The sequence below is a fragment of the Chionomys nivalis genome, chromosome 5, assembly GCF_950005125.1.
Source record: "Chionomys nivalis chromosome 5, mChiNiv1.1, whole genome shotgun sequence".
In the NCBI taxonomy this organism is placed as follows: Eukaryota; Metazoa; Chordata; class Mammalia; order Rodentia; family Cricetidae; genus Chionomys; species Chionomys nivalis.
In genome coordinates this window covers 47,678,063-47,698,153 of record NC_080090.1, presented here as the reverse complement: position 1 = coordinate 47,698,153, position 20,091 = coordinate 47,678,063, and the positions used below count along the sequence as shown (strand labels likewise).

The 20,091-nt window shown below is 45.3% G+C and overlaps 1 protein-coding gene across 2 annotated transcripts in view; it reads left to right on the top strand.

Annotated features, from left to right (window-relative positions):
- Ptprg (protein tyrosine phosphatase receptor type G) overlaps nucleotides 1-20,091 on the top strand; it is a 683,229-nt gene that overhangs the window by 525,456 nt on the left and 137,682 nt on the right. For both annotated transcript variants that reach the window (XM_057769291.1, XM_057769290.1), the window contains exons 6-7: nucleotides 3,048-3,114; nucleotides 19,801-19,958. In XM_057769291.1, coding sequence (XP_057625274.1) covers nucleotides 3,048-3,114; nucleotides 19,801-19,958 — 225 coding nt within the window. The remainder of the gene's footprint in view (nucleotides 1-3,047; nucleotides 3,115-19,800; nucleotides 19,959-20,091) is intronic.

Genomic DNA, 20,091 nt, shown 5'->3' with positions numbered 1-20,091 from the left:
GTTTCTTAGTGCTGGGGTTACAGACGGGCACCGTCACCACACCCTGATAGGACTTTTTCGTCTAATCTGTTCAGACCATAGTTGACGATAGGAAAAGGAAATACAAACAGTGAAACTTCGCCTACTGTTTCTAGAACGTTGCCATCATAGGCAGCAAGAGGGTGGCATAATTTTGAAGGGTTGAGGCAGCTGAATTGGTCTGGTAAGGAGTTCCGTTTGGAAAACTGTAGAACACAGCATACAACATAAGCAACATGCAAGGGCAGAGAAAATTATCAGAGCCATTCCTCCCATTTCAGCCCCTGCGCAGTCACAGAAGCTCCCTTATGTGCAGTTGGCTCTGTTGAAAGAAAAATGCGCCCGGTTGGTTGAAATCACAACCATCCGATTATTCCGACGTTCTGTGCATTGGCTTGCCGGCTCTGCTTGGAGGAGCTCCAGCTCTGCATGGGTTACAGATGTTGAGCAGTGGCCACATGGCTTCGCGTGGACTTGCTCACCTCTTGGTAGCTGGCGAACTGGAAGACCGTCAGCTGGAATTGCCCACATTCCCTCTTGTTCCATTTGAGTCTGTGATAGGCAAGTTTGGGGTTCTCCGCATGGTGGCCTTATGGTCCCAGTGCTGAAAGAGCATCTGCCTTGGTCACAATTGCCAGATGAAGCTCTGGCAAACCCCAGCTCTGGAGGAGTGTGTGGCAAGGAGGGGAGGGGGTCCGTGGTCATCTTACCATCTCTCTCCACAGACTTTGAGAGTTTAGATAATTAGACTCACCTGAACATTTCCACCCCCCAAGTTAACCTCTTGCCGCATAACAAAATACAAGAGATAGCTGGCTTAAGAAAGAATTGATTTTGATTCATATCGTGTGTTCCAGTCCATGATTGATTTCCCCCCCCCCCCACACACACACACTTTGGCCATTACAAAGGGAATATGTAGTACTGCTAACCTCATCACTCAGCAAGCCTCTAGGCATGGTCCCCAATGACTAAGAACCTCCCAACTAGTCCATCACTCCTAAAGGTTCCACCACCTTCCCATAGCATCCCCCGAAAGACAAAACCTTAAACCTAGTAGAGAGCACTCACCCACAACACCCTTCCACTTCCGGCCTCCAGACAGGGCTTTTCCTCCAGGCTCTTACTTTGTTCTGGGCTTTTGAAATGTGACACACTCACTGATGAGATTCTCTTCGTCTGCATGTAGTCTTGAATTGTGATTCTTTTGGGGGGCCATATTTTAAATTTTTGATCAGTTACTTGATGTGATGGAAATACATTATTTCTTCAAATATAATTTGGATTTGGTATATCTTATGGATATTTGCCATATGTTGGATTTTATACTTTAATTACTGCCTAGCCCTGGTCTGGGCTCCCTTTGAGACATGGGCTCAGTCATGGCAACTTTTAGGATTTTACCTGTGTGTTCTAACACTGTGAGTCCCCTAACACTGTCTGTCTTTCCTTCCTGCTTTCCTTCCTTTGTAGTGATTACAGTGTAGAGGTGACTTTCTCATTATGTTACATTACTAGTCTATAAAGATCATCCTGCATCATGGCCCCTGTGTTCTGAAGGTGGGGTATAACGTGGGCTCTAGATTTTGAGCCCTTCAGCACACCGCTGGCCTCCACCATCTGGTAGTGCTTCATTGTACGGTATAATTGTGAACATCACTGATATCTAACAGCATCCTACTCTTTCCCAGATAGATGTCAGGGCTCTCTAGAATCCCGTACCGCTCCCCTCCACCCACTGTAGTTGTGACAAATCAGAAATGTCTTGGGAATGATCACATGTCCCCTTAGCGGGGCAGAGGTGTCCCAGTTTACCGTTTTGAGCCACTACAGTGTCCTGGAGATGCTGGAGCAAAAGAGGAGGAAATGTGTGAAGTGTGGATTAGTCTCCAAGAGAGCAAGACAGAAACAGAAACTCAACAGGGATGGGGGCATCTGCCTAAGCTGGAAGTGGTGTGTATCCTTTGTAGTCCCGAGAAACTCAGCATAGGGCTGGCTCTGAATTCCTCTGCATTAACTTGAAACAGCAAATTGGGTCTTGCTGCACATTGAAAGGTTCATCAATATCTCAACTTCATTATGTGAAAAGTGGATTAATAGGAAATGCAGTCCCTGAAGGGGAAAAATGCAGGAACTATGCTAACCGCAGATAATGGATTTTGAAAAGTTTCTTATTTTTAGGAGAGAAAAAGGACATACATAGGAGTAGAAAGGTTATATCATGACGCATCCTATCCCTACCATTCAAATCCTAAATGATTGATTCCAGGTCAGTCTTCCATCTCCCCACTCTCCAGTTGCTACCCACGCCTGGATTGTTTTAAAAGCACTCTCCAGACATGGTTCTGCTTCATTAAATCATTCCTTGTACATATCTAAGAGAAAATAGCTAAAATTCTAACTAGCATACTAGGGATATTTTCATCTACAAAAGGCATTAATATACTAAGCAGTATCTAAAACTTGAAGGAATGAGCCAGTGGGGCCCACGGACCATGAGGCTCGGTCTGGAGTAGCATCGATTCTAGAAGGAAAGTGAAGGTAGACACATTATCTTCCTGCCATCCTGCTTTGATGGTTCTTACGAATGCCCACAGAGAACAGGGGTTTTCCAAGGGAACTGGGGTCTTTGCAGAGGAGAATGAGCTGTCAGGGAACTGGACCATTTTCTAAGGAGCAGGGAAAACGCAATCAGCAGGGGGCAGTGACTGCTGGGCCCATGATGGATTGTTCTCTGATAACTTTCGGTGACTTTTGTTCAACCGACGGGGAGCAGTAGCTTTTTAAGGCTTTGCTACAGAGGTGGTGTGTCTCTCCTGTTATAATGTATTCTGAGAAGTTTCTTTGTTGTGATTTAGACTTTCCTCACTTAATTTTACTGTGTTGTAAATCTCCGGCATTTGGTGAGCACCGTGGTATATGTGAGACCTGAATGCATCCATTTCCCGCTTATCTTTAGAAGATTAAACTGAGGCCGTCGTAGCTGATGCCAGGACAGATTTAACCAATCATGTTTCCTTTACATGTAGGTCAGTCCGAGGGACAATTCTGCACTGGATCCTATTATCCACGGGTTGAAGGGCGTCGTTCATCACGGTGAGTAAGCTTCCTTTAGCTGGAAAGTGAAGGGCTGGAATCTTCACCTGAAGGACTCAGGTTATCTTGCAGAGAACAGAGGGTGATGTCACTCCTTGCCCTCTGCTGTGCAAGGGCTTTAGAGCCATTATCTTACAAGTAAAGAACACCCACAGTTATAACCTGCCTGGCTTCACAGCGAACCATTTGTTTCCCCTCAGGTATTTCTGTGAATGCCCATATTGTAAATCAAAGTGCTCGAAGATATACGATTCTCGGGTGTTGTATCTGCCATTTGTCTCCTTATGCTTCTCAAAATATTCCGTTTTCAAGTTCCTTGCCACTGGTGAATATTTTTGATCTGCCTCTCAGATTTAAGAGGGGAAATACAAGTAGCCAGGACAAGCCTTTGAGCTTCAGTCTGGGACCCAGCACCTTGCAGCTGCTGGCAAGGAAAGGGCAGGGCTGACGCTCTCTGTAGCAGACATCATACCCTCAAGCACAGACCTGGGAGAGGAAGGAAGATGAATGAGTTCTGTCTCTTCCAGCTGGTTTTATTGGCGGAATTTCCCTGCAACTATATTCTCAGCCATGCATCATTACCTGTGGCACAGAGATGCTCCTGTAGCAGAAGCACCCTAGCTTGCAGGAAGGTGTTGAGTCTGGAGCTCATGTAATGATTTGTAAAGTTTTAACAATCTAATTAGAATTCCAACGACATCAACAAAAATAGACCTAGTCGCCATAGTAAATCCCCCTCCATTCCTTCCACTGTGATGAAATGTCTTCACACCTTTTGAGAGGACTGTCTTCCGACGTGAGCCAACTCTGGAGAGCTTAGCAGATACCTCTTCCTGGGAAACTAAACTTGTTATCAGAGTCTGATTAAACTGGATTGAGCATTAATTGTTCTGTTCAGTCAGGCAGCAGGTAACAAGAATAAACCAAGCGAAAACAGCAAAGCAGAGAGCCGGGCCGTGGCTCATTCGGTGCAGTGCCTGCCTTGCAAGCCTGAGGATCTGCATGCAGATCGCCAACACGCACATTAAAAGCCAAGCTAGGCAGCATATCTCATAACTCCAGTGCTGGGGTGGGGTGTGTGCAGAGACAAGAGAAGCCTGGATCTCACTGGTAGACCAGCCAGCCCAGCCTAGTCTACGAGAGACCCTACCTCAAAATTTAAGGTGGAGGGAGATCAAGGAAAACGCCCGCCTCTGCCATCCGCCCTCCACATGCACCTCACGTGAATCCTCACATATTCATCTGCCATGTACATTAAAGACACATACATGGACAAAAAGAAAAGAAGGAATGTATGACGACCCCATGACAGCATCCCATGGAGCTTTTTCACTTGAAGAAGCTTGCATTGTTCCCTTCCAGATCTGTGTTAATAAAGGCACGCCTCCAGTTCTGGGAATCAGACCCAGGGTTGCAATGTTAGTAAAACTCCCCCATTGAGCTGTCTCCACTCATCTCATCTGTGAGGACTCTTTCCTCTGCATCTGGATTGCCTTCCTCAAGCCCCACCTACTGCCGTTTCCTCGGGCATGAGATATTCAGGGAAGGGGCAGACAATTCGCCACTGTCTGACTGAGGGACACAGTGAACCCAGGTTCCACTTTGCTCTCGGACAGGAAAGAGCTACACACAGTGTTTGCCTCCAACTGAAGTTCACCTCTCTCGAGTCAAAAACAAGATGCAACCGTGGCTGGGACATAGATGGAGGCAGTCCCCGCCAGCTCTTAGGAGAGGAAGAGAGACACTGCCCTTTTCTTCCTGGAGTCTTCGCAAAAGTCTCCTCCGAAGTCCTCTCTTGGCACGCTCCTCTTCCCCTCTTGCGTGCTGACCGAGGGTGTCTCCGTTGTGTGCTTGCTAGTCTCCGTTCAGATCTTGCCTGTCAGATGACTCCTCCCTACCCACCGCCATCACTCTCGGTCACATCTTCCAGGTTTCTTTCCCAAGCATATGTGGAACATCGTTTTTGCTTATCTGTCCATACAATATCTTCTCAGGGGTGAGCCTCAGTAAAGGTAGAAAGATCACACTTGGCCGACAATAGCTGCCCGATAAATCACAACTAAATGTTTAAAGTCACGTAAAGAAACACACATTCAAGTGAAATATTATTGTGTTAGAATAAAATGCAAAGGGGAAGCGGGGAACTAGAGACCACTGAGGCTTGGCTCTGATTGAGAAGAGAATCGAGAAATGCAAGGGGTCGGAGGAAGGGGTCAGACAAGTATGCCGTTCTCCCGGAAGGGAATAGACATCTTGAGGAGTTGAAAAGAGCTCTTGTTGAAGCTGAGATGTGTTTTTGGTTGAAGGTCCTGCGAGGGATTCGTGCGATCTGCTGATTTGAGGGAGCGTAAATAATTGTGCTCTTCACAGCTTCTCTGGCTGGGGAGAGGTGATGCAGATGTGTGATGTGCGGAAGGGATCAGTGGGACTCTCTGAAGCGGCCTCTCCATCTTGACCTCTGGGGGTTGTGTCTTCGAAAGTTAACTTCGTATGAGCTGACTATTTTTTGTTGTTTAGCCAGAGGAGTCTTCTGTGTTCCTTCAGCTGAGATGCAATTATCTGGTCTTGGCTGCACCGTGTGCTTGGCACATAATCACAGGGGTGCTCTGTGAATCAGATGCCAAGGTAGGGTTTTAACGAAAAGAGAGATTTCCCAAGGGGGAAGATAACCTGGGAAAAAGAAAAAGAAGGAGAGGTATGGTTGGTAACAGTGTTCATTCGCAGAGCAGAGAGAAAAGCCTTCTTCTTTCCTTTCTTCCTTCCTTCCTTTCTTCCTTTCTTCCTTCCTATATTTATTTATTATGTATACAGTGTATGCCTACACACCCAGAAGAGGGCACCAGATCTCATTACAGATGGTTGTGAGCCACCATGTGGTTGCTGGGAATTGAACTCAGGACCTCTGGAAGAGCAGCCAGTGCTCTTAACCTCTGAGCCATCTCTCCAGCTCTTGCTCTTCCTTCTTCATGTGTGATGAGCTGCTTCTGTGCCCCATAAACGTGAGGATGGTTAGGAACAGCATTCTCCCCATGCAGCAAAGCTTCTCACTGGCCGTTTTCTGAGCAACGGGTGTATCTGATGTTCTCTGTTGCTCCCTCGCTGCATCCTTCTAAGGAAGCTGTCTGTGAAAGGACAAGTTCTGATCATTGGGAGCGCACTTCTAGAAGGTTCCTTCCAGATGAGGCTCTGGCAAGCTTTCCTTGTCAACGGAAGTTACGGGTGGGACAAGGTGCAGACATGTCTCTCAGGAGAGCTTCGAATGACCCGTCAAACAAAACAACACCGTGACAGACTTTCTCGTGGGGGGGGAACTACAATACTCAGGTGTGCTCAGCCCAGAAAGGGAGCCTGTGACAGGACAGGGTAACAGCTGTGCAGTGCAGTGCTCAGTTTGGTGAACAACTAAGTCTAAAGCAGCTTCGTTTTTCAGAGGGCCAATTCCAACATGGGTGAAGATTCCTGAAAGCTGAAATCCTGAGCTCACTGTGTGCACCATGTGGGCAGCTCCATGGCCCGAGCACCCAAGCATACCCTTCTTTCTGGGTTTGACTTGTCTGGGTCACCAGCCCCAGCCACTGGTACTCCCTTTCATACTGTTAATAGCTGCCCAAGTTTCTGTGTTCCTTCCCCCTCCCCTGGAAGGGGAGTGCTGTCATCCAGAGGCATACTCCATACAACACTTGAACATTTCCTGCCTTGTGCTTCTCTTTCTTTCCCCCCTTGCCCTGGGAGACATCTTCTGCTCAGTCTGTGGACAGAGTCCTATGACGGCTGGAGTCATTCCAAACCCTACACAGAAAGTGGAATGAGCAAGTCAAATTGTGCATGGTAACAGCCCCCAGCCAAGGCTTTGCCACTGGCAGTAAGAGCAGGTGCCGGCATATTCGGTCTCTGTTCACATCGAACCCCGACTCAACTGCAGTTTCCCCAATAAATAATGAACTCTAATCCCAGACATGCCCAGACTTGGCGAGCTTCTGAAGCAGCAGGTAGATTGTGATCTCATGGCTGGGCATAGTGAATTGGTTGGAAGAGCCCCTTCAAAAAACCGTGTTGTTCAGATGCCTCGCTCTCTGATCTGGTAGTCTCATGCTTAAGTGTATAGACCAATGAAACAGCCACGCAAAAGACTTGTAAACAGCTTTGTTCTTAATAGCCACAGATTAGACATACTGCGTGTTCACCAATGGGAGCATATGTACTAGCCATGGTATGTTCAATCGTAGCCCGTTACGTAGGGCAGTTAAAAAAGTGGCGACCTACCATCCTACACAAAGGGACAGACACTGCTTGGCCATGTTTATATTAAACTCAAGAGCAAACCATTACTCCAGGGTGATGCAAGTCAGAATGGGAAGGTGAGTTGAAGGGGCAGCTCAGAGGGCTTTCCTTGGATTTAAAAATGCTCTTTGTTAGCTCTTTATATGGGAATGCCCAGCATTTTGAAAATGAGACATGATGTTGTCACTCATGAGTTCATACCTGAGAATCACACCATTGAGTTTACAAAAGCAAATTACCAAAAACTTACATAATTTCTGAAGTGAGTTTACATTTTTGTGTTGATCTGTATTCACACCTGTGTTTGAACACACCTCACAGAGAGTGACTACACAGTTATAATACAGTTTCACCTGTTGATCCGTATTCACACCTGTGTTTGAACACACCTCACAGAGGGTGACTACATAGTTATAATACAGTTTCACCTGTTGATCCGTATTCACACCTGTGTTTGAACACACCTCACAGAGGGTGATTACATAGTTACAATTCAGTTTCTCCTGTTGATTTATAGGACTCTTTCTGAGTTCAAGAGTAGCTCATGTGTTTGATACACTAATGTCTCAAATTTGTGCCCTCTACAAAACTTGAAGCAACAACAACAAAACAGAACTCCCCATCAGCCTGCGTGGATGGTCTGATGTGTAAACTGCCCAGAGTATTGAGTGCTAGTTATAGTGTGAATGCCCAGGACTTTTCTATGTGGTAATAAGTCAGCACAGTCAGTCTGGAAAACCACTGCAAGGAGAAACTCAGAGATATGCCTGGCAGGAGATGAGTGTTTGTGGCATTGCTCCTTCCAGTTACCCAAAGGCAGAAAAACCCCCAAGCCCATTCATTAGCAGGTTAGGTGGAGACATCTTAGCGTACTGATACAGTTAGACATTTTGCCACGGTGAAACAATGAAAAGAATGGGGCCACACAGCAGCATGGTGTATTTGAGAACCAGGAAGATTTCCATGGTGAGACCGAAGGAAAGGCAACATAATGATTATTTTGAAATCAAAGACATGGCCACTGCTTGGGATGAGTGAGAGAGTGATGGTGTCCTGAGAGTCGAGTGGAGGCCACACACAGGAGTTGTTTTAGGGAGGTTGGCATTTGGCTCTGCGCATCTTCGTGTTACGTTTGCAGTCAAAGCAGACAGTGATTTGAATTCAACAGTGGGAGATTCAGAGACCTCACAGCAAGCCGAGAGGGGAATGACAGCCATGTATCTAAAACCTTTGTGCCATAACAACCCTTGACAGGCTGTTTCTTCTTTATGTTGATTGGTTATAGAACTATGTCTGCCTCAAGATCTTAGCATTAAGAGGTAACTTTTGATGCTAGTATCTACTCTGCTCCTGGGCTTTAGAAAAAGGAAAAAGCAACAAAGGAGGCAGGTGACTGTCTAAAGAAAAGCTGCTCGCTTCTGTGTTGCTGCGTGGTCATTTGACACTCAGGAAAGGTCAAACTAGCCCAACAGGCACCATGGATTCTACTAAAAACCCTCTGACAGTCAACTGCTTAATCCCCATGCCACAGAAACACGTGAAGCGGCCTTTGCTGGGAAGTTGGTCTAGGGTCACTCCTTGAAAAGTGACACAGACGTAACATCCTGTTTCTTCCAAGCTGTTGCCGCTCCTTGTCACTGTGTGTTCCCATCTGCAGGTTTCAATCTTAATAGAGCCCCACCAAATAGTTTCTTTCAAAGGAGCAAGTTAAAAAGTATTCAAAGGACTCTGCTATGTTGCTATGGCTCCATCACTGTTATGACCATGGCTCATACCTTAAAAGAAAAGTCTTAAGATCACTGTCTGGGGCAAATGAATGAATGAAAACATCTGCACAAATTCTAGGAAGAAAGACTCTTGGGGTAGGGAGGATGATTAGGACACAAATAGACATCTATGTCATCCTGCACCCATATGACATCACAGAGATGAGCTGGCTTAGTTTGAGATGTCTTGCTTATTTTGTACCCATGAGCTTTAAGCATCTTTGGTGAGTCCATTCCTCCTTCCACCATGGAGTCCCTAAGACACACTAGTCAAGACCCTGAAGTCAAAGGAAAAACATGGTCCTTGCATGTGGAACCGTTTTCTGATCATTCAGAAGTTTCCTTTCTGTACTTGCGGTCTGGTGCCCCAGAGACTGGCATTTCAATTGCCTGTACAGTTGCTTCCTATGTCCAAATATTCAAGAGTATGTTCTTTCTTTCCACATGAAGTTTGACCCTAGGATCCAGCAGACATGGAGACGATTACAGAAGCACGTGTCGGTTCAGACGGTCCTTGATTTGAATTCTAACTCTCGAGCTTAGAAGCTGTGTGATTCTGTGCAAATGGCTGTGTCTCTCATTAATATTTCCATATGGGAAGATGAGGTTAATATTGAGGCTGAGAAGACACGGGGAATGTTGCCTGCTGTGTGCCCACAGCACTCTAGATTAAGGCTCGAGAAACTATCTGTAAACCAAGTCAAGCTTCCTGCTTGCTCGTTCAGAGTTTGAATCACACAAATCTTGGCCCACTGCTTGTCAATATAAATAAAGTTTTATCGCTCAGCTGTACTCATTTGTTCACGTATTATCTGTGGCTACTTTTGTAGTACAGACAGTACTTGTCACTAGCAGTGCATTAAGTCTTACAGAACTTTAAATATTTGCTCTCTGGCTCTTCTCAGAAAAAGTTTGCCAACCTCATCTCAGAGGAAGCTGGAGTTTTGTGTGCTTTCTTCATGGCACTGCCACATCCAGAGTGTGTGTGCGCGTGCATGTGCATGTGTGTGTGTGTGTCTGTGTGTGTATGATCAAATACTCACCATGTAACAGTCTGAGCTTTCGTTTTGATCTTGCCCCAGTCCTCACGTCCTCCAGATATGTTTCAAGTGAATTAATGAGGGTTCTGTTGGAATGTTTACCTGGAAGCAATCGTTCAGATCATTTTCCCTCTTTCCAATGAGGGAGCCAGTGCCGTGATATCTGCGGCTCACTGATCGTTCTGAACATTTACAGCTCACTGGTGATTTTGAGCATCATAACACGCGACAAAATTTCCCGTTTGAAGTTTATGTTTCCAGCACTTAATTACATGGAACTTTCCTGAAGTGTGCTATAAATGTGCAGCAGCCAGCGCCGGGCTAATTGGCTTCTGTCTTTTTATGGATCCAGGAAGGACTGATGCCTATCTGAATGCTTTTGATCTCAGAATCTTCTAGAAACAGACAGGCTTAAGCCATTTCCAGTTTCCTGGATTTCGGTTTATCAAAACCTCCACCATAGATACGAGCTGTTTCCGTTTCTTTTCTTGGCCAAGTCCAGGAAGTAGGATGCTGTGTGATTGCTATTTTATCACTAAATAGCATTGTTAACAATAGTGTTAAGACATAAAAAGGCCTCAGAAGTTCTCATTCAACCACCCTCCTTTGTCAGTGTGTTATCATTTGAACAGGACCATGGGAGTTTAGGGAAACATGCTTAACCTTGTTTCAGTGAAATTTAAAGAACAAAGGGTTTAAGAAAAATCTTCAGTGATCCATTGGTCTCCCTTGGGTGACTTTTATACCAGGCTTCTCTGCTGTCCATATGTCACCTTAATAGGAGAACTCCTGTCAACCTCAGGGCTAAGAGCACAGGATTTGGCTTTGAATATTATTTCTTCCTTTGACCAGATGTACAAACAAATCACTTATTTTCTCAGTGGCTCAGTTTTCTCCACTGTATGGTGATGTCTTTGGTTTATCTTGGAGATATATTATCTCCCAGCACACAGTGTCCCTGGCACATGGTAAGTGCTGAACATGAGCTGGGTTCCCTCCTCTCCCATGTCCCTTGTTGACTTACACTTGTGGGTAGGTGACAATGTCCTCTCGAGTGTTCTGCTTGTGTTTCCTCCTGGCTGTTGAGTGTATGACTCTGGACTTTGCTGAAACAGAAAACCTAAAGGAAATGAAGCCAGGCATGGTAGTAACGCCTGTGGTCCCAGAACTCAGTAAGCGGAATCAGAAGGATTCAAGGGCAAGACCAATCTGAGCTACAGACAAAAGCAAAAAAGATCTGGAAAAGTAAAGGAAACAGCGAATACGATGATATAGGTGGTCTGTGGTAACCAGTACTGTTTTGAGTAGGGTAAAGAGCCAGAAGGGGGAAGAAATGAAAAAGCACATCTGTCATAGCTGTTTGACCTGCCCGTGGACTTAGCCCTGCCCTGGTGCTTTCTACAGGTAGCCTTGTTTCATCCCTGCAGTTGCCCAGGACATAACAATGCTGTGGCAGATAGGGAGCTGAGGCTTTGGAGAGATTAGCTGACCTACCAGTCCCCATTGTGGAACACTGAGCCCAGTTATACTGAAAACTCAGATGCATTTTCTTTTTTCTCTGTCTCCCGTTCCTATCTCTCTTTCTTTTTTTCATTAACAGGGTCTCAGTTTGTAGTCCCAGCTGGCCTCAGACTCCTAGAGATCTGGCTATTTCTGCCTCCGGAGTCCTGGGATTAAAGGCGTGTGTCACTATGTCCAATCTGAGATGCTGTCTTCTTCTGCTCTGCTGGGCCACCTTCTGGCATCACTCACCTTCTTTTTTATTGCCCGAATCAATTAATTCTCATGTACCGTGTTCTTCTTTTTGTGAATTTGCTCTTTGCCTTGATTAAAGGGAAGCCACGTGAATGTATTACCCTGTCAGTTAAAGGCTCCGGGGCTTTACAGGTAGAGAGGCAACCCCTAAAACTGCTTGGGATGGTCCTGGATTTTGTCATTATATAATTCCTGGAACTTAAGTGCCACATCCATTTCTCTGATTGTGAACCTCATAATTTCTCTTTGTTTTATCTGAACATCAACTTGAGATGAAAATGCCATGCTTAGTGTAATCACGGAGGCTAGATGGCTTTGCAGTAAGGTCGGTGACAGTCATTATCTTCGGCCTCTCTGAGCTTGCCTTTAGGTGTCCGGGTTCTTCAAATAGGTTCTCCAGCCTATAAGCCAATCCTACTTGGCCGGCACAACCACACCAGATATTTATGTTACTGTAGATGCTCCTGGATTTTCCTCTAGAGTGGGCCTGTTAGGGAGACAAAATACGTCATGTTGCCTTGTTCTTGCTTCTTTTGAATATCCCACTCTTCTCTATGGGTAGCACTGTGCATCACCATGCTTGGCAAATCCCACAGTTCTGGATGACGTCATTGTTCTCCTCCATATGTTAACTATTCAGCGTATTTTATGAAGAACCTTCTTTGTCCCTATGTAACCAAAGCATTGCAAATATTAAGTTATTAACACACTGAAAAATGCAATCAATCAGGTGATTATCATCTAATGTTTTAATGATCACATTTTTAATCCAATTATGCATGTTTGAATCTTTCAAATTTTCTTTAATTAAAAATTGCCTCTTGGCACTGCTATCAGAAAGAAGAAATTGAACAGAATGAGCCAGATATAATTTAATGTTGAGGGGAGCTGCAAGGATAGCTGGGCTGGGCTGAGCTTAATGGCTGACCGTGACTTTAAGGCCCTCATACAAAATTTCCTAATTGATAAGAAAAATTTAATCATCTTTGAATATACTTCATTTGCATTCAAATAAGGTACTCCTTTTTCCAAACAAACCTCCCCTAACTGATTATTCATATTGTCGCTCAAAATGCTCAAAAATGAAAGACAGAGTTGGGTGAAGTGTAGACTACTTAATACAGTGTGTATTTAATATAAAAGTCATACATTATTCATTTTCGCAATTTGAATAACTTTGAATTTAGCATCCCTGTTCCTCATTTTTTTTCTTTGATGAACAATTAATTATTAAAATATAATATTGTCTGCATACAGCACCCGGGATCCTTGAAAGTGGAACAGGAGGCTTCTCCCTTTTCCCTTCTTTGATGTGCTCGTACACACACCTGCTTATTCTGGCACAGTGCAGGGCATGCTGGGAGAATTTAGTGTCTCGTATGTTTTCCTCGACTGGGAAGAGGCTGCAATAAGAAAGCTTTGGATTCAAGTTAGTAATTAGTCTAGAAGTTGGGGGCAGTGTCAGTTCTGAGTGGGAGTGGAGCCACACCGCCCTGTAAGGTCACAAGACATACCGGTTTCGTCACTCTTGGTGCCCGGTGCTCTCCTAACCTCTTAATGGATGGTAACTGGTTACTGCCCAGACTCTAGTATCAGGGCTCTCTTATTCCTTGTCTCAGAGATACGTCGGTTAGAGAGAAGCTGAATTGTGATGCTACCCTAGGTGGTCTGGCCAGAGCAAGGCTCTGTTTCCTAATAGCTACATTATTAAAACCTTCTTCATGAAGAGCTAAGGTCTCAGCTGGAAACGTGTTCTTTTTTATTTTTTTTTTTCTTCGTCATGCCTGGCATCAGGAATCTCACATTTGGGTTCTGTTGGATCGGTACCTATAGTTAAATAGACTGTGGGCAGTCCTGGAAGTTCTGCCATGTCAGGTGCCTCCATTCCCAAGTTCAAGACTATGCTGCAATACATAGCAAAACAGTGTCTGGAATACCAACCTAAAAGTCAATTCTATTATACACTGTCAGCAAAATAAATGATGATGGCACCTGAACTCATACATAGCATGCCTTCCCTGACCCTCTTGCGAGTCTGGCTCTGGCTTATCAGGGTGACATTTGTGTCACATTGTGTGGGACTCCTTCCAGAACTTAAAGACAGAGGTAGGCACATTTTGGACAGAAAGCCCAGTCCTTTCCGCTGCCAGTTTTGGCACAGCCCTGAGCTTCTACACTGCATTTTTAATTAGGCAAAATGTTATTTTCCCAGCATGAGTTACAGTCTTCCCATTAATGCAGACATATTTTGAAGGGTGTATGCAGCCATTAGTAGAATTTAGAATGTCCTTAATAAGATTGTAGAAGTGATTCTGTTACATAAGTCCTAACATAAGATCTTTGATTTTTATCGCGTGGCCTGCAAAACCTAAAATATTTACTATCTGGTACTTGACAGAGAATGCTTGCTATCCTTTCTTAGAAACACAGCAAAGGCTAGCCTGGGATTCTTTGGTGGTTGCTCTCAGTCGAGGGTTCCCTTGAAAAATGAAGGCTGACAGTGGACCAGGCACCAAGTAGCTTCTTAATTGTCTCAGCAACCCTGAAGGATATAAAATCTCACAACTGCTATTTTATGGATTATAGAAATAGCCCAGAGAGGGTAATGCTTTTGCCCAAAGTTGCACAGCTTTTAGATATCATTGCATCCCACGACTCAGGTTACAGGCTTGGCACAGGCAAATGTGTTCCCTGAAGGCACCAGTAGTCAGCTTGGAAAAGTAAAGGCTCTAGGCGAGGTGTGGGTCCTGAAGGCATTGCTTTCCCTAATACTAGGAAAGAATTACCCCTAAGTCTCTGCTCTTCGCAAACTTTTGACCCCATCTCTGTTATTTCTCTCCCCTATTGTAATGGTCACAAACTGGACGAAATCAACAGTTCTGGGAGTGACCCTTGGTCTCCAACTCAGCTCTGGGCACAGTGGCTTCGTTTTTCACTGTGAAGAGTTGCTGGGCTCCAGAGTAGGGTGTTTTTTTTTTTTCCCAGAAGAAATGGCAGTCTCTCTCCCAAATCCCCTCCCTATGGCAATCTCAAGCCTTCTGGGTGGGTGGAGTGGTGGTGACCGAATGGAGAATTGGAATCCAGCCCCTGGCTGCGTCTACCCACTTCATCACAGAACTGAGCGCACCTTGTAAAGAGTCAAGGCCAGGGCTCTCTGCTGAATATACAGCAGGGCCCACACTTGAAGCCCTCATGAGACCATGGGAAACTCCTGCTGAACCCATATTCTCGTATTGCATCGCCACCTCCTTGGTGGGACAGGTTGCTGCTGCGTCTCTTCCTGCTCAGGCCCATGTGATGCCAAGGGAGACAGGAAGGTGACGGTTTTGTCACTCATGATGCCAAGCGCTAGACTCATCCTCTGGGGACTCCCTGTGTTGGCTGTTACATGGACCAGGAAACAGATACAGGCCAAAATAGCCCTTCTCCCAGCCAGACCAGTCCCAGCCAAGCACACTCTGATAATTGTCCCCGTGATTTGGCTTGCTGGTAACCAGGTAGAATTAAAGGTCAGACTTGCCAGGGGGCGGAGAGGCAAACCCTCTAGTTTTCTCCTTTTGTTCAGCTGGGACCGCTTTTTCCCCCCATGATTTTGATTGCAAAACCCATGATTTTAAAATTTCTGCATTTATTAGGTAAATTTTTCTTTTAAAAAATTCTATCATGAAAATCCATCTTGAACTTCCAGGAGAATGGGCTTCTCTTGCTGATCCCCCGTAAGTGATCGCCATCCTCTGCCCTTTTACAACACAAGAGTCTATATTTAGCTTCGCGCTGCCTTGATTCTCACATCGCTCATGCATCTCAAAGTGCTTGCTTGCAGGATATGGAGATAGTTCAGTCAGGGAAGTGCTTGCTGCACCATGATGAGTATGGTCCCCAGAAGCAGCTGGGACAATGGAGCAAGTTTCTTATCTCAGTGCAAGGGTGACAGAGATGGGCTTCCACCCTGGGGTTCACTGGCCACCCAGCCTAGCCTGGTTGGTGAGTTCCGGGCCAGGAGGAGACACTGTTACAAAAACAAGGTGAACACTACCTGGGAAGAGGCTGACTTTCAGCCTCTACATGCAAGCATTCTATGCATCCACAGGAACCGTGCACCACACACGTGTACACAAAACTGCATCCTTTGTAGACCTGTGTACTTCTAGGAATTATCGTGGCCTGTTTCTTAGCTCCCTGGTTTGCTATTCTAGATCCTGGGAGTTGAGTTCATAATGGGACTGACTTGATGGAGGTTAAGTATCAAATAATTTAAAGTTTGCAAAGCTTAGAACAAGACCTTCTGCGTGTATTGAATGCAGTGAAAGTGTTTGCCATATGAACAGGATATTGCCTAATAGAGAGTATAACCCATGATGTCTTATTTTAAAAAACAGTGTCTCTTCTAGCAGATAGTACGGTTTCAGTGATTTCAGTGCATTTGCTTTCTACTGAGGTTCTGGCAGTTTCTACCAGGTGCCTAGACTTCTGAAGTGTGGCAGTCGTACTGTGCCTGTCCTAGGTATTCTACATGGGCAGTGTCAAACTATGGAAAGGATGTGGCTACGTATATTGGTGCATCTAAATGCTTGCTTGGAGATTTGAGTCTACCAGCAAAGTCTGGGGAGCTGGGGTGGAAGCTACTTAGGAATGGAAGTGAACCATTAGCAGGATTTTGATAGCCTTAAGACATTTGCAACTTTAATTGTGGGGACTGCTGTTCTACATTCAGGCCTTTCCTGGAGATGCAGACAGAAACTTGAACTTTCTCTGATTTGTAAAGAAAGGTATATGAGCCACTAGTGGGGAGGATAAGAAGACTGTTCTGCTCAATCTAGAAAATGATGTGTGGTTGCTATATTTTCAGTTTTGGATGAGTATGTTTATTGTTTACAGTAAGCGAAAGTAAAAGAATAAGTAGCAAGTGATTGATGATAGGTGATAGCTAGATGATATGATAGATAGATAGATAGATAGATAGATAGATAGATAGATAGATATGATTGATAGGTAAGTAATAGATAATGGCAACTACATGATAGATAGATGATATATAATATCTATTATATAGTGATATAGAATGATAAATAATTGATAGGTAGATTATAGATAGATAATAGGTAGGTAAATAGATGATAGGTAGGTAGATGATGGATGGATGATGGATGGATGGATAGATAGATGGATCGATCGATCAATAGATAGATAGATAACAAAACATTGTTAAAGCAGGTACATAAAACACCCAACACAAATTGGCTGAGGAAGCTCCTATTAAGGCAGTGAGCTAGAGTCCCAAATAGAGAGAGTCTCTGACTGTACAATAGCCCCTTGTTTAAAAAAATCTGTCCTATACGATATTACAGTTTTAGTCATTTCGTGGTTTAGAATGGGAAGAAAGAACAGTCTGCAGTTCTTCATTAAACAGAAATAAACTTACGGTTCACAAGGGGAAGGACAAACCGTCACAGGAAAATAGCATCAGATCAGATGCTCAAAGCATCTAACAGAAACCACCTGGATAAGTTGAGGCCTGCAGCAGAGTTCCCAATTGAGCCTTGTCTTCATAGATGAGCATCCCGTGGCTAGACTTCCATCTTCTCTCCCATAGTTATGGGATAGGTAGTGGTCACCTGTCGGAAATGGTATGCCTTCATTGTTCTCAGGGTCACAGTGGTTTTACTCTTGGGTTGGTTCCGTCCTCCCTGTCACAGCCCATCCACAAGCAAGGAGCCGTAGAGGACACTGAACCGTGTGACCGATGGGGAGAGCAACCCCATGTTCATAGCCAGCCTCTTAGTGAGCTTACGCAGCACTTGGCCATTTGCTGGTTTGCTTTTCTATGCTAAAAGAAAGCAACTTGGGGGAGAAAAGAGCTTTTTTGGCCTACACTGTTGTATTAATCCATCACTGGGGGAAACCAAGGCTGAAACCGTGGAGGCACACTGCTGCTGGACTGGTCACGCCCTGCCTCCTGAGTACTCGCTTTCTTATGTGGCCCAGTCTTCTCTTCTGTACTCTGCCTGTGTGCCTCAGCAGCACTCACGGTCCCCACTGCCCGAAATGTCCCCCTAATTCATTGTAGGTCTTTCCATCAAAGCTGCGTAGCCTCAGACAGACACCAACTGGCCGTATGTTCTACTTTTCACAGACGGACCTTGCCAGGGTCATTGTCTCAGCCTGAATATTGTTATTCTTTATTTGATTCAAAATTTCCCTCTCTCCTTTTTTCCTTTCCTCCCTCCCTCCTCCTTCCTTCCCTCCCTCCCTCCTCTTTCCTTTCCTCCCTCCCTCCTCCTTTCTTCCCTCCCTACCTCCCATTCTTTTCTCGCCAGCATTTTCAAGGCAGAGACATTCCCTGCCTAGGTTTCACTTGGAGCTGAAAAGGCCTTGAATAACACTACTGTTTTCATTTATTCCTTTTTTAAAAAAATTATTTATTTTTGTTTTCTGTTCATGGGTATGAAGGTGTCGAATCTCCCAAAAGTGGAATCGCAGGCAGTTGTGAGCTGCCATGTGGGTGTTGGGAATTGTCGTACCTAGGTCCTTTGGAAGAGCAGCCAGTGGTAATCTCCACCGATAAGTCCCCCTGTCATCCTACCCTACTTTTTTTTTCTGAGACAGGGTTTCTCTGTGTAGCCCTGGCTGTCCTAAACTCACTCTGTAGCCCAGGCTGGCCTCAAATGCACAAAGATCTACCTGCTTCTGCCTCCAGAGGGCCGGGATTAAAGGTGGGCACCATCATGCCCAGCTGCTTTTCTCATTCTTCTGAGCAGATATCTCACAGGCAAGGGAGGGAGCGTTTGCTGTGGCTCTGGTAAGAGTGCAGTCTGTTACATTAGGGAAGGAATTACAGGGAGGGCAGCTAGCACCGTGGCAACAAGCTCCTCAGATTCTTGCCTGCATCTTAGCTGACTGGAGATTGGTGGAACTGGTGCTTAGCTGACTAGAGATTGGTGGAACTGGTGCTTAGCTGACTAGAGATTGGTGGAACTGGTGCTTAGCTGACTAGAGATTGGTGGAACTGGTGCTTAGCTGACTAGAGATTGGTGGAACTGGTGCTGACGCCCAGCTAGTTTTCTTCCATTTTTCCTCTGTTTTTATTCAGTCCTGAACTCCAGCCCCTGCAGTGGGACCACCCACATTTAGGGTGGGTGAGCTTCCCTCCTGCCCCAGTCTGCCATCTCTGGAAACATCCTCAGAGACACACCCAAAGGTGTGCTTTGATAATGCCCGAGGTATTTCTTAATCCAGTCAAGTTGCCTGTGGAAACTAACTAGTGCACGTTCACCGAATTCATCATGATGAGTGTGACCCTTCTGAGAAATGAGTGTCACGTCAGCTCATGTGGTTGGTTGGTGTGTTCCTTTGTTTTGTTTTGTTTGTTGTAGCAATTCTTTCGTTTTCTTCCAAGTTTTCTTGGAAGTTGGTCTGAAGTTGCTAGATAGAGAAAATTTCTGTGTTAACTAAAGCAAGATTGGGAAGGGCTTTCCTGTAGGACGTGTGAGTCTTCACTGTGCTGGAGAGTTCTGAGACCTGGGGAATAGGGAGGAACCGCCTTGCTGTGTCTATCCGGGCCTTGCTGGCTGGAAAAACCAATCTATAAGAAATACAGCTTGTTCTGGTGTCTCCACCACTCCAGATTGACTGGCCACCTCATTTTCTGAGGTCCTCCTGCCACCAGGTGGCAGTGCTTCCTGGGGATAGGCTGGGTGGGGGTCTGAATGGGCCTGGGGTTTGAGCTATGTGTCTGAGGTGTGATTCAGTCATACTAGATGGGGTGGGTGGAGGTCTGAGTGAGCCTGGGGTTCGAGCTGTGTATCTGAGGCTGTTGTGACCTTCTCACCTCTTTCCCCAAACAGAGAAGGAGACCTTCCTGGATCCTTTTGTCCTCCGAGACCTCCTGCCTGCGTCCCTGGGTAGCTACTACCGATACACAGGCTCCTTGACCACACCTCCATGTAGTGAGATCGTGGAGTGGATTGTCTTCAGTAGGCCTGTTCCCATCTCCTACCACCAGGTGAGCATCTGGCCTCCATTTGTGCTGTCTGTCTTGACTGCATTGGCCTTGAATATTTACTATTGCTAGATATGACTAGTATGGGGTTTTAATTTTCTGCTTTTTAATTGGTTTCTTCATACAGTTTTAAACC